The sequence below is a fragment of the Nycticebus coucang genome, chromosome 18, assembly GCF_027406575.1.
Source record: "Nycticebus coucang isolate mNycCou1 chromosome 18, mNycCou1.pri, whole genome shotgun sequence".
NCBI classification, from domain to species: Eukaryota; Metazoa; Chordata; class Mammalia; order Primates; family Lorisidae; genus Nycticebus; species Nycticebus coucang.
This window is the reverse complement of record NC_069797.1, coordinates 61,421,006-61,434,272: the sequence shown is the minus strand read 5'-3', so window position 1 is coordinate 61,434,272 and position 13,267 is coordinate 61,421,006. Positions and strand designations below refer to the sequence as shown.

The 13,267-nt window shown below is 48.0% G+C and overlaps 1 protein-coding gene across 1 annotated transcript in view; it reads right to left on the bottom strand.

Moving 5' to 3' along the window:
* Positions 1 to 835: 835 nt before the first annotated feature.
* LOC128570578 (ADP-ribosylation factor 2-like) overlaps positions 836 to 13,267 on the bottom strand; it is a 98,692-nt gene continuing 86,260 nt past the window's right edge. Inside the window, exon 5 of the mRNA XM_053569880.1 lies at positions 836 to 1,119. Within this exon, the coding sequence (XP_053425855.1) occupies positions 1,070 to 1,119 (50 nt within the window). The 3' untranslated portion in view covers positions 836 to 1,069. The remainder of the gene's footprint in view (positions 1,120 to 13,267) is intronic.

Genomic DNA, 13,267 nt, shown 5'->3' with positions numbered 1-13,267 from the left:
AAACCAAAGCTACATAAACCCTAACTGTAAGGGAGGTAAAGAACTCCAACCCTAGCTAACTCACCCTCAGTCACAAAAGGGGACGAAGAAATGCATAAATAAGGAAATGGAGGCATTCGTGAGAGCCGTCAACTCTAGCACAAGACACTCTCCAGGAGAATGAAAGAGGAGGGGCCCAGGCCCCACTGAGGAGGTAGTCTCAAGTACCCGCTGCTCCTGGGAAACGAAGTCACAGCTGCTGCAGAGCACACCGTCATTTTGTCCAAGAGGCTCCCCTGTTAAGCTTTTGCTATAGGAAGGGACAGCAATTACTACAAGGGCTTTCAAATCTCTCTCACCACGATCCCAGCATGACAAAGACCTGGCCCTTTCCACCAAAACTTTTCAAATCTATTTTCCCGTAGAACACCACCTTGGTTTCATAATGGGTTTCCAAAAAAATATGAGACTCAGCTGCTTTGTAGCTGGCTCTCTTGCAATGAGGCAGTTATGACAGTGAAGAACTCCTGCCCCCTACTTCACGGTCACAAGTTGTTCTTTTAACAAGCAGATCATTGACATGAACCCAGATACATGTTCCAGCCTCAGTGATTTTTTTTGGCTTTGGAACCATCACCATCATCACAGGTTGGATGTCAACATTCCTAAACTGATTTTCCTTCAACAAATTTGAATTTTTTTCTCATCTACTGGCAAACATATTGGAATGTCATAACGTGACACAAACCACCCACCAGCAGTCCCATTTTTGAAGCATTTGCCTTTCCATTTGGCCTGTACAGTACAATGTGTTGACATAATTGTTTGACTATGTTGGGTTTTTTGATATAAAAAATAAGCAAAAATGGGAAAATAAAAGTGAAAGCATTAGTAATAAGAAACAAAGGCTCTTGTGAATGTAACGCAATTGAAACTAAAATGAAAATTTTCAAGAGACTGGACGTGGAAAATCTTCAGTTTCAGCTGCGTGTTCATTGAACTCAAGTTGGTTGATGAGAGTCACTTGTGAGGGAAAGAAAACAAGGTCTTAGAAATAGATTGCCAGTGATCGTCTTCTTAGAGGGAAAAATTAAGTAGAGAGTTGATCTTTCTTCTTAGTTCTTTGAGTGCAAAACTCACCTGACAACATACAACGATACTTGTTAACACATAGTCCGTAAGCCTGTTCTGAGTGCTTTAAATATATAATGCCACTTAGTTTACAGGAACTCTACAAATGAGTTACTATAATCACTCCTATTTTTAGAAAACTGAGGCACAGAGAGGTCTGTGAGCCACACACCAAGGAAGGAGCAGATTATGCCTATGCAGCTGGGGTCATTGTCCAAGTTCTTAACTACTAGGCCACACTCCTTTTCTATATCGTAAGATCATCATCCAATTTTGATTTTTTTTTTTTTTGAGACAGAGTCTCACTCTGTCATTCTGGGTAGAGTGCTATGGCATGATTGAGTGATTCTCTTGCCTCAGTCTCCCAAGTAGCTGGGACTACAGGTGCCTGTCACAATGCCTGGCTAGTTTTTACATGTTTAATAGTGACTAGGTCTTGCTCTTGCTCAGGCTCATTTCAAACTCCTGAGCTCAGGTAATCTGCCCACCTCAGCCTCCCAGAGGGCTGGGTGGCTTGAGCCACCACGCCCGTCCTGATACATTTAATATTCTTAGACACGTCCAGGAACCTCTTACATGTAAAAAAATAATAATAATAAAGTTCTACTAGGACAGGGAAATCTTGAGGAAAACTTCCCTCTTTGCTGCATGGCTTTCCTGGGCAGGCTGTGGTCAGTCCAGACCTAAAGTTAAAGAAGGATTGAGGAGGAATTTAGGCAAGATGAAGACAGAAGTCATATTGACATGATCAGGGCCATTAGCTTGTGAACAACCCTGTTTATGTTAGGAAGCCAAGTTCAGTTCTTGGAAACACACTGAAACTGCTCTACAAGGCAGAATTCTGCCCATGTGTTTGAAACAAAACAAAATAAAACAACAACAACAACAAAAACCTCTGGGAAGGGGCTGCTCAGACATGGGATGTGTGCACAGGGCAGATGATTCACCTATCACCAGGAGCATCACTGTGGCCTGGAGTGTGGCTGGAACACGACACTGGTCACTTTGGGTGCAGGGAAACTGGGGTCTGCCTGGGAGGAGAGGAAGGACAGAGGATGGATCTGCCCCACAGGCCTGATCTCAAACCTCCCGAAGCAGGGGAAGTGGTAGGTTTTAAAGTAGAGAGGTGAGCACTTCATCAAGATGAATGTCCACAGCCTTAAACTTGGAAACCAGATTTGCTGGGAGTAACCACCCAGGAATTATGCCCAGATTAGATACCCTGTACCAAACTAGACCATTCATAAATCACGACCCCTTTGAGAAGGTGGACACGCCAGAAAAAAAAATGTACATGTGCCCACAGCCAAAGATTTAACACATACAATGTATCCTAGAACCTGTCCCACCCTCAAACGAGCCCATGCCCTTCCCCAGGGTCACAGCCCTGCAAAGCAGGAGGTATTTGGGAGGTGAGCCACGAACTGGGATAGCCACATGGGTCACGTGACTTGTCCGCTGGTCCAATGCCAGGTCCAGAAGGTTACAAAAGGTCTCCGCACCAGGCTGCGCCCGTCAGAGCCCCTCACAAGCTGTTCTCATTCACGCTCACAGCATCTCCATGAGAGGCGTGGGGTGGCGACCTCATTCCTCCTGTGGCCATTCAGGGAAAGGGAGAGCTGGAGGCCTCTTCCATCTGTCCATCGTGGGGCCTGCCCTCTCTGCCCATCCCCGCACCTTGCCCCTCTGGCTGTGCAGACACTCCATCCATCTGCCTTTCCTCTACTTTGAGTGTGAGAGATGGGTGGAGGTGACTGGGGGTGTCTGGAGAAGTGGTTTCAACCCAAGAAGGCCCAGGGACCCCTGACTCAAACCACCTGGCTGCTGTTGAAGGGTCTAGGGAAGAGAATGGGAAGCCGCAGATAGCAGGATCAGGGGCCAGGTTCCTCACGAGGGGCGCCGAGCTTCCTGCAGAGGCTCTTCAGGAAGAGGGCGGGGCAGGATGGGGGCAGAGCTGCAGGAAGCTCCTGGCTGCGCCTCCCCCAGGGTGAGCATAGGAACTGTCAGCTGAGACTATAGTGAAAGCTGCAGGAGTGGTGGCCAATGGTGTCCCGTCAAAGGCCTGTGTGGAGCTGGGGAGGAGGCAGCCCAGAGTGGGCTCTGCCCTGGCCTGCAGATGGAGATGCCAAGAGTGATGCCCCAGACTCCAGCAGGCGAACCGCAACTTCTGACAGCTTCCACACAGCCCACTTCCTAAGGTCCTGGTACCAGGCCCACACTCCTGATCTGACTCTCTCAGGAAAGTGCCTCCCTCTGAGGGATGGGGTTGCCTCCACAGCCACAGCTGCTCCTGAAATGACTCATCACCTTGTCAATGGCAAAGCCTATATCTGAGGCTCGGGGTAGCAGGACAGCGTCAAGGCACATCAGTTCATCACCCCAAGCACCTATTCTTTTCTTTGTTGAGACAGAGTCTCACTCTGTTGCTTTGGCTAGAGTGCTGTGGTGTCAGCCTAGCTCACAGCAACCTCAAACTCCTAGACTCATGTGAGCCTCCTCCTCACTACACTGCTATTTTTAGTAGAGATGGGGTAACTTGCTCAAGCTGCTCTTGAACTACTGAACTCGAGTCCCTCCTACTCCCAGAGTGCTAGGATTGCAGGCGTAAGCCACAGCACCTGGCCCTAAGCACTTTTCTTGAATAAGTGCCAGCTGTTAGCATCTGTGCGACTAGAGATCAGGAACTAGGATGAGGTAAAGGGAGGGGCCGGGCCAAGAACAGGAGTGTCCATGAGGTCTCTGCCCATAGGCTGAGCACACATATGTGTGGGAATGGGGGGTGGTATTGCTAAAGGCTGCCATAAGTTTGCACACACTCATTCCTGCACAGAGGTTCCCAAAGCCAAGCTGTCACATCCTCATCCTTGATTCACTAGGTCATTAGCAGACAGAGCTGGCCTACTCTGGGGCATCAAATAAGGCAAAGGCTGTGGGGGCTGTGATCAGACACTCTGCTCAGGGATCCTGGCAGAGAGCTCCAGGTTCAGCCTTCTCACTGATGCATGAAGTCTGCTCCAGTGTCATGAAAAGCCCCCAGAAGGGGAGGGGCTGGTCCAAATTCATCATGATCACTGAGGCAGGAAAAGTGGGAAATCATGGACCAGGACAGGCAGACTGGGCTCAAATCATGGCTGGGCCACCAACCAGCTGGGCAACCTTAGTCAAGTGATTTGACCTATATGAGCTCCAGTTTCTTGATATATACAATATCAAAGGTAATAACAGCACTAACAGCAAATAGCTGGGCACACATAACAGGACCGTCCACCCCAACAAGGGCTGGTTGGCCCACCAGATGGGCCAAGTCTTTGTGTATCACACCTGTCTCTGTTCTCCCACCCATCTCCTCAGAGTATTGATGAAGCTCGCTGCTCTTGCCTTGTGTATCAATTATATATTGATGCATTTTAAAAATCAGCCACCACTTCGTAGCTTAAAGGAACCAACATATATTATGTCACAATTTCTGTGAATCAGAAATTCAGAAGCAGCTTGGCTTCATGACTGTGGCTCTACTGAGGTTGCAGACAAAACATCAGCCTGCACGTCTGTCCTCTGAGGGCCTGACTGGGGCTGGTGGATCTGCTTCCAGGATGGATTATTCACACAGCTCTTGGCAAAAGGCCTTGGTTCTTTGCTTGCAATTGGCAGGAGGCGTCAGTTTCTCACCAGTTCTCCAATGGGTTGCTTGGACGTCCTCACAACATGGTAGCTGGCTTTCCCTCAGAGTGAGGGATCCAGGAAAGAGAAGGAAGTCACAGCGCTCTTCATGACCTAGTCTCTGAAGCCACTTTATTCTATGCATTAAAAGAAAGTCATTAAGAGCACCCACACCCAAGGGGTGGGGAACTAGGCATCACCTCTTCAGGAAGAATTCCCTAAGGGTTTTTCAACTGGTTATGAAACCACCACAACTTGAAACAAACCACCTTTGTGATGCCTTTTGGCTTTCCCTACCCAGGACAGAAAGCCATGGGCTAGAAGCTTTTAGCAGGTGGACTGCCCCTCAGCATTTGGAGAGTTTGGCTAAAGTGAAAATAAGAGATCCATACATCTGGGGATCCTCGGCAGATATCCCCTGGAGAATCTGGCAGAATGGCCACAGGGCTGGGGCACACTCACACCACCCTGCCAGCCCCACCCTGATTGCCCAAGTTGGGCCAGCAAACCCACAAGACTCATTCAAGTTTCAGGGGCAACTGCTACAGTTTGCGGCATAGCTAAGACAGAGGCAGTCAAGGTCTTGTACCTGAAATGGGGGAGAATCCTGGCATCCACTGGCGGTCTGCCTTTGCCAGTATTTCCCATCGCCACTGATGAAGATGGGAAACATGGCATGGTGTCCCTGCTGATGACAGCGACCTGTGGGGCATGTTAAAGGGCAGACTCCTGGGCCCAGCTCTAACCTACCCCCGGAGGACTTTCCCAGCAGGGGGAAAGTGACCTACACGGTTAACTACCCCAGCATCTCTCGTCATTTAATGAGAGAAATGACTGGATAGGAGAAAGAACAATTGGGAAACATTGCAGGACTAACAGGAAAGAGGATAATCCAACCAGGAACTACAGCTGGCTTGCCTCAATTACTGAGTCTGTAAAATGGGATTAATTAGGATTGTCTCAATTGCCTAAAGGAAAGCCTGGAACTCTTGGATTTCCTTTCGGCTCCAGACCAGAGCAGAGTAGTGAGAAAGACTTCAGCAAGTAGAAGTTTAGCTACAGTAATCTCCCTCGGGTAAAGAGATTGTAGTTAAGGTAGACAAAGCAGGAGTGCTCCTCTTTCCCGTGGGTGCTGAGATGCAGCTGAGGAGTTGGTGTCACAAGGGCCCCCTAGAGCCCTGGGGCTGCCCACCCACTCAGCAGCTTTGGAAGGGGAAAATATGTCAGCTGGGTTTGGCGGCTCTCCCAGCACCCAAGATGCTCTGAATAGAAATAAAAGCTGCCTTCTCACTCCGGAGGATGGGCTCTCCTGCTCCCCTGTGAGTCAGCCCCACACGTGCAACCCCAGAATAAGTCAGGTGGACAGATGGAGGGGAAAAGGGAGGGGAAGACAAACCAAGCTGTGGGGCAAATTAGCAACCCCCAGAGCTTTGTTGCCAGAGAGACCTGGGTTCAAGTCCTGTCTCTTCCACTTAACAGCTCTGTGATCTTGAGCAAGTTACATAACCTCACTTTCTCCATCTGCAAAATGAGAATAATAGTATCATTGTGGCTGTTATGGAGAGAGGGTAGCAGAGCACAGCAGACAACAACTCAGCTCCGGAGCCAGACTTCCTAAGTTGAATCCTGGCTTCACCACTTACTACCTGTGTAATTTCGTACAGGTCACGTAACCTCCTAAAGCCTCAGTCTCCCCATTTGTAAAATGGGGGTAGTGATAATCCCTATCCCAGAGGACTGTTGTGAGGATTGAAGGCACTAATTTATATAAAGTATTTAGGATACCATAGGACTTGAGCATCTGAGGAATTGGGTATCCATGGGGATTCTGGTACTAACTCCTGCAGATACCAAGGGACAAGTGCACTACCAGGCACACAGTAAGTGCCACATAAGTGCTCGCTGATTTAAAAAGGCTCAAGGATACCTAGAGACTGCTCTGTGTCAACATGTAGCACTCACTTGCTTCTGGAAGGCTGTGCACCTGCCAGGGAGCTAGAAGGAAAAGGCAGGGACAGGCCTTCACTGAACCCTGGTGATGGGCAACTGCGCTAGGTGCTTCTACATCAAGGCTTCTCCCTGCTCTGTCACCTCCTATCTTCCTACTCCCTCTCATGGATTTATTTCCAGTCCACACCCCTTCACTGCCACAAAGTCATCCCTCCTCTTGCTCCCTCCCAGAGACTGATCAGTTAACAAACCTGAACTGAGGTCATCTCTAATTACAAAACCCCATACAGAGTTCCCAGGAAGGAGCCTAGGTGCTGGGGAATTGGGAAGTAAAACAAAGGAAGAGACCAAAACCCAGATCTCAGGGAGCACAGGGTGCCCCATTCCCCGGTGAAGCAGGTGGTAGCAGGCCAGGTGGCAACCAGTGCTAACCAGCAGGGGTAACCAGTGCTAACCAGCAGGGGTAACAATGTTCTAGGCTTTCTCAATACCTTAGAATCAGCAGGCAGCTTTAAAAGTGCTGCTGCCTGGGTTCCACCCACCCGAGAGAGTTCTAGGTAATTGCCTTAGGATGTGGCCTAAACATTGAGAGCTTTTAAACCTCCCCCAGTTAAAGCTCACATGTAGCCAGGGCTAAGAGGCAGGACTCTAGAGCTGTGGTTCTTAACCTCCAGCAGATCTCCAGAATATCTAATTCAGTGGATAGAGGGACTGGCCCCAAAAGCTGCATTTTTAGCAAGTTTCCCAAAGATGCTCAATCTGCTGATTTCCTGAGAACAACGGTTCTAGGGTCAGGCCAACAAAGTTTAGCCTGTGAGCCAAATCCAGCCCGTTTTTGTAAATAAAGTTCTATCAGACACAGTTACACCCATTCATTTACATATTATCTATGGTTGCTGTCATAAAGCAAGAGTTGAGTAGTAAGGAAAGAAATCACATGCCCTCTGTAGCCTAAAATGTTATCTAGCTCTTTGCAGAAAAAAATTGCCAATCCCAGTTCTGGAAACATGTGAAGCCACAGATGGCAGGATCCTGGGTCTCTGGGTGACTGCTTCGAGCAGAGCTTTCCTACTGACCTTGAGATGTTATACGAGGAAGAAATAACCGTCAACATTCTTTAAACCCCTGTATTTTGAGGTCTCCTTATTTCAGTAGCTCAGCTTCTGCTACATTCTAAATCCTGCCTCCAGCACATCCTGGTTGTCCTTATATCCTTTTGAGCATCACTTTATCTGTCTGTAAAATAGGAATATAATATTGACCTTGTGGGTTATTGCAAGAATTAACTAAAATATAAAGCCCTGGCTCACCTGATCTTAGTTTCCTTACCACTGCTCCTTTGAGGAAGGTGGAGACAATAATTTCTACCCCCTCAGAACTCCTCCCCATTTGCAAGGTTACAATCTGACATGTAGTGAAAAATCACTAAATGCTTGCTTTGCTCTTAATCCAGAACATGTTTCATTTCCCCCACCCCCTGGTGCAAATGAATACAGTTTTCTTTTACTTGGAGGCTGCCACAGCTGTTCACTTGCAGCAGCGTCCTTCTAAACTCCAGTAAGCCAGTGTTGGAGCTACTTTAAAATAACAACCTCCCCAGGTGGGGAACCCTCTGGCGGGGCTAGAGCGCAAGGCAACCGCCTGAAGTGGCCGCCCACGGCTGGGTGGGGGTAGAGCTGCCACAGCACTTCATGCCTCGGTCAATAATGACAGGGTTTGTACTTAGCTCCACTTAGTGCCAGCTGTACAGAGGGGTTGCCTCTCCCTCCCTGCTGATGGAGAGTGGGTCGTTTAGTTCAAAAGCATGTCTTAATCGTCTGCTGAATGTCAAATACTGTGCTAAGGGAGCTGGAGAGGAAGGAAGGGGAGGAATATAAAAAACAGACCCAGAAATAACACTATCAGCAGCACCGTGCAGGACCCAACTACTAAGAAGCCAAGAAGCAACCTTGTCTAAAGGCTGGAGGAGGCGGAGTCTCTACATTAAAGCCCCGCCCACACCCGGCTGATCACCCAATCACCTGAGGAGGTTGATAAATGCACAGACTCCCAGGTCTACCCGGCCCACAGAAGCAGATTCTCCAGGGTGCCGACCAAGGAATCTGTACTTTAAGCAAGCTCCTTGCGAGATGCTTGCGGTGCCAGCCTAGCACTGGCCAAAGATAGGTTTTGAGGAAACATCACGTTCAATGTAACAAGAAGGACTTTGATGACCACAGGATCTGGGTTTAGAGGTTCTGGGTCCAGAACACAAAAGGGACCAAGCATAAAAATAAAAATTCATAAGTTGGACTATATCAGAATTGTAAAACCTTCTGCTCTTCAGGAGGTATTGTTAAGGAGACAGACACTGGCTCACTAACTGATAGAAACTGCCTGCAAAACATACATCAGATCAAAAACTGGTATCCAGACCACTAAACTGTCAAAATTCAGTAACAAACAAACGAACAACAACAACAACAACAAAAAACCCTCAAATCTTTTTTTTTTTGAAACAGAGCCTCAAGCTGTCACCCTGGGTAGAGTGCTATGACATCACAGCTCACAGCAACCTCCAACTCCGGGGCTCAAGCAGTCTCCCGCCTCCCCGCCTCCCACGTAGCTGGGACTACAGGTGCCCGCCACAACGCCCAGCTATTTTTTGGTGCAGCCATCATTGTTGTTTGGCGAGCCCTGGGCTGGATTTGAACCTGCCAGCTGAGGTGTATGTGGCTGGCGCCTTAGCCTCTTGAGCCACAGGCGTTGAGCCAAAACTCAATTTTTTTAAATGAACAAAAAATTGGAACAGACTAAACAAGAGATACAGATGGCCAAAAGCACATGGAAGATGGTGACATCATTAGAATTAGGAAAATATAAATTAAAGCCACACCAAACACAGCCACACCTGTGAGAATGGTTTGACTCAAATCCTGGGCCTACTTTTTGTAAAAGCTCAGGCCAAGAACTTACGCACCCTGTGCCTGAGTTTATTCAGTTTTAAGATAAGGATGATGCCTGTTCCACTCAGTTGTCAAGACACTGAAGAGTCTGGCATAGAGGCTCGGTGCCCGTAGCACAGCGGTTATGGTGCTGGCCACATGCACCAAGGCTGCTGGGTTCAAACCCGGGCCAGCTAAACAACACTGACAACTGCAATAACAATAACAAAAATAGCCAGGCATTGTGGCGGGCACCTGTAGTCCCAGCTACTTAGGAGGCTGAGGCAAGAGAATCACTTAAGCCCAAGAGTTTGAGGTTGCTGTGAGCTGTTATGCTACAGCACTCTACCAAGGGCAACATAGTGAGACTCTGTCTCAAAAAAAAAAAAAAAAAGAAAAAGAAAGAAAGAAAAGAAAAGGAAAAAAAGGGTCTGGCATAGAGTAAATACCAAGTACATTCAGTTCCCACCTTTTCTCCTCATAGTAGGGACTTGAATTCTTTACTCAAATTTTTACTTGTCATTTCTACATGTTCTAAAGCCTAGTTATACCTCATTTCCATTTCATAAGAAAAGAGGCTGTTGGGGGTAAGCCCGCTGATGGCAAGGAGAAAGAATACGAGGCAGGCACCCTGCATTCACTCTCTGGTTCCTTTGTTTATTTGGCCCCAGGTTCATGGGGTGGGTACAATTATTATCTCCATTTTATAGATAAAGAGACTAAGGTCGAGCAATTAGTCACTTGCCTGAGGGTGCACAGCTAGTAAATGGCAGAGCCATCACCAGTGCACTACACTACCTCTCAAGTGAGGCATATTAACAACTATGGCCAGGCGAGACGCACTCTGGGAGGCCGAGGTGGGTAGATTGGATGAGCTCAGGAGTTCAAGACCAGCCTGAGAAATAGCAAAACCCCATCTCTACTAAAAGTACAAAGAAAACTAGCAGGGCTTGTGTTGGGCACCTGTAGTCCCAGCTATTCAGGAGGCTGTGGCAGGAGGATCACTTGAACCTAAGAGTTTGAGGTTGCTGTGAGCTACGATGACACCACAGGATTCTACCCAGTGCACAGAATGAGACTCTTTCTCCAAATAAATAAATAAATAAAACAACTATGCAGCTAGTAAGAAATCTATAATCAGGATTCGCTAAGATGATGCCCTGGTTCCTTCTCCAATTTATTTATTTATTTATTTCCTCTGGGGGCACCACGCTGTGTACACCACACCCCCTGAATGGGGGTTTGGCACTATCTCCAAGCCCTTTGTTGTTATTTGCAGATTATCTAATTCTTTGCCTATGTTGTTTAAAGTTCACCTGAGCGCAGGGTCTTTAGCAACATTCCAGAGGAAGATGCTGATTTTTACAGGTGCCAGGGTGTGGCCTCCTTCCTGATGTGCAGACTCTCTGCCTGGGTACCCTGTGACTGTGCTACCCACCCCACGCTCGGTGCCTGGCCTCCCTGTTCTCATGAGGTGAGCATGGGAGGAGATGGTTCTGCTGCTTTGGGCAGCACGGGTAACTTCCTGATTGAAACATATCCTCCTAATGTGAATGTCTCAACCTTTTCTGGGGAACGTCATTAATCATCCCCCAGCTTCAACAGCCTGGGAGCGTTCATGTTTAACCTCACTTCTTAGCCAAAGACCCCCTGGGTGCCATGTCCAGTGAGGGATGCCATGGGAAGAGTGGGGAGAGGATAGTGAATCCGAAGATATCCGGGGCTTTGTAACTGCATGAGGACCAGCCAGCTGGGATGACCTGAAGGGGAACGTGAGGAAAGTGGGCTGGGGAAGCTGCTCTTATTCACAGAGGTGGCAGTTTGGAACCACTATCTCCAAGAAGCTTCTCTGAGTCTGGTCCCATGAAGGACAAAAGGAGCGGGGGAGGAGGGTAGAAGGAGGGAGACCCCAAACCTCAGCAGCAACAGCAGTGGCTACGCTCTGTCACCCATGGGGCCAGGATGCATTTGATTATGCCCCTAGTGTGACAGAGCACCTACGAACACCTTATACTCTACATCCTTTGCCAAGATAGAAGACCAGCGCCTGGCTGAGGGCAGGCACAGCATAAGAGCTGAGGACTCGGAGCAGGGCCCCTCCAGATGGCTCTGGAGGTGAGCATAAAAGGAATGACACACCTTGATTGCCCAAGAGGAAGGTGAACCTGTTCTTAGAGGAATTAGCAATTTTTCCTCTTGAGGTCTTGATGACCTTACTTTTGGTGACTCAAGGTCAAGACTGGGATTAGAAAGGAGGCAAGTGAGGTGGAGTTGGCAGGGCAGAGTCAGACTCTGTCTTGAACACTTTGATATTTTGTTTATCATGGAGTGTTTTGCACTAATTTTGATTTTTAAAAAATATTGTATTAGGCCGGGCATCGTGGTTCAGGCCTGTAATCCTGGCACTCTGGGAGGCCAAGGTGGGTGGATTGCCTGAGCTCACGGGTTCAAGATCAGCCTGAGCAAGAGTGAGGCCCTGTCTCTAAAAAATAGCCAGTTGTTGTGACAGGTGCCTGTAGTCCCAGCTACTCAGGAGGCTGAGGCAAAAGAATCACTTGGGCCCAAGAGTTTGAGGTTGCTGTGAGCTATGATGCCAGGGTACTCTACCGAGGGCGACAAAATGAAAAAACAAAACAAAACAAATTTTGCACCCCAGATGCCTTGCTGGCCTCACCCCTGTTCCTGAGTGGGCATAGTCTATGATGGCCTCAAGATGGGAAGCCATGACTGCCTTAGTGCAACATTCAAGGCCCATTGGGATTTGGCCCCATCTACCATTTGAGGACTATCTCTTGCCTTTCTTTCTTTCTTTTTTTTATTAAATCATAGCTGTGCACATTAATGCAATCATGGGGCACCATACACTGGTTTTATAGACCATTTGACACATTTTCATCACACTGGTTAACATAGCCTTCCTGGCATTTTCTTAGTTATTGTGTTAAGACATTTATATTCTACATTTACAAAGTTTCACATGTTCCCTTGTAAGATGCACCGTAGGTGTAATCCTACCAATCACCCTCCCTCTGCCCATCCTCCTCCCCCCTCCCTCCCCTCTCTCTCCCCCTTCCCCATATTCTTAGGTTATAACTGGGTTATAGCTTTCCTATAAAAGCCATAAATTCGTTTCATAGTAGGGCTGAGTACATTGGATACTTTTCTTCCATTCTTGAGATACTTTACTAAGAAGAAAATGTACCTCTTGCCTTTCTCCCTCACGCCTTGCCAGGCCAAATCATGTATGTTCTTCTGAATGTGGTGCTCACTATCACGCCTCCAACTGCTACCTGGAACCCCCTCCACCAACCCCCTTATCTGCCTAGCAACCTCCTGCCCACCCGTGAAGACTCAGGTGAAACATCACCTGCTCTCCGCACGCCCTCAATCACTGGAACTGGCAACCTTGATGTCCAGGACAAGGACAATAAAGGCATCCTCAAATCAGCCTGGAAATGCCCCCATGTGACTGGGAGGACAAGGGGGAGCAGGATGAGAGTAAGTATGTCACCCAGGAGCCTCTAAATAATCATTCTTCTTATCAGATGTCTTGCTGCGTAGGAGGGCACGTCCTGTCATTCTGTAACTGTAACCACATTTTTTCATTGCACATTCTCAGATCA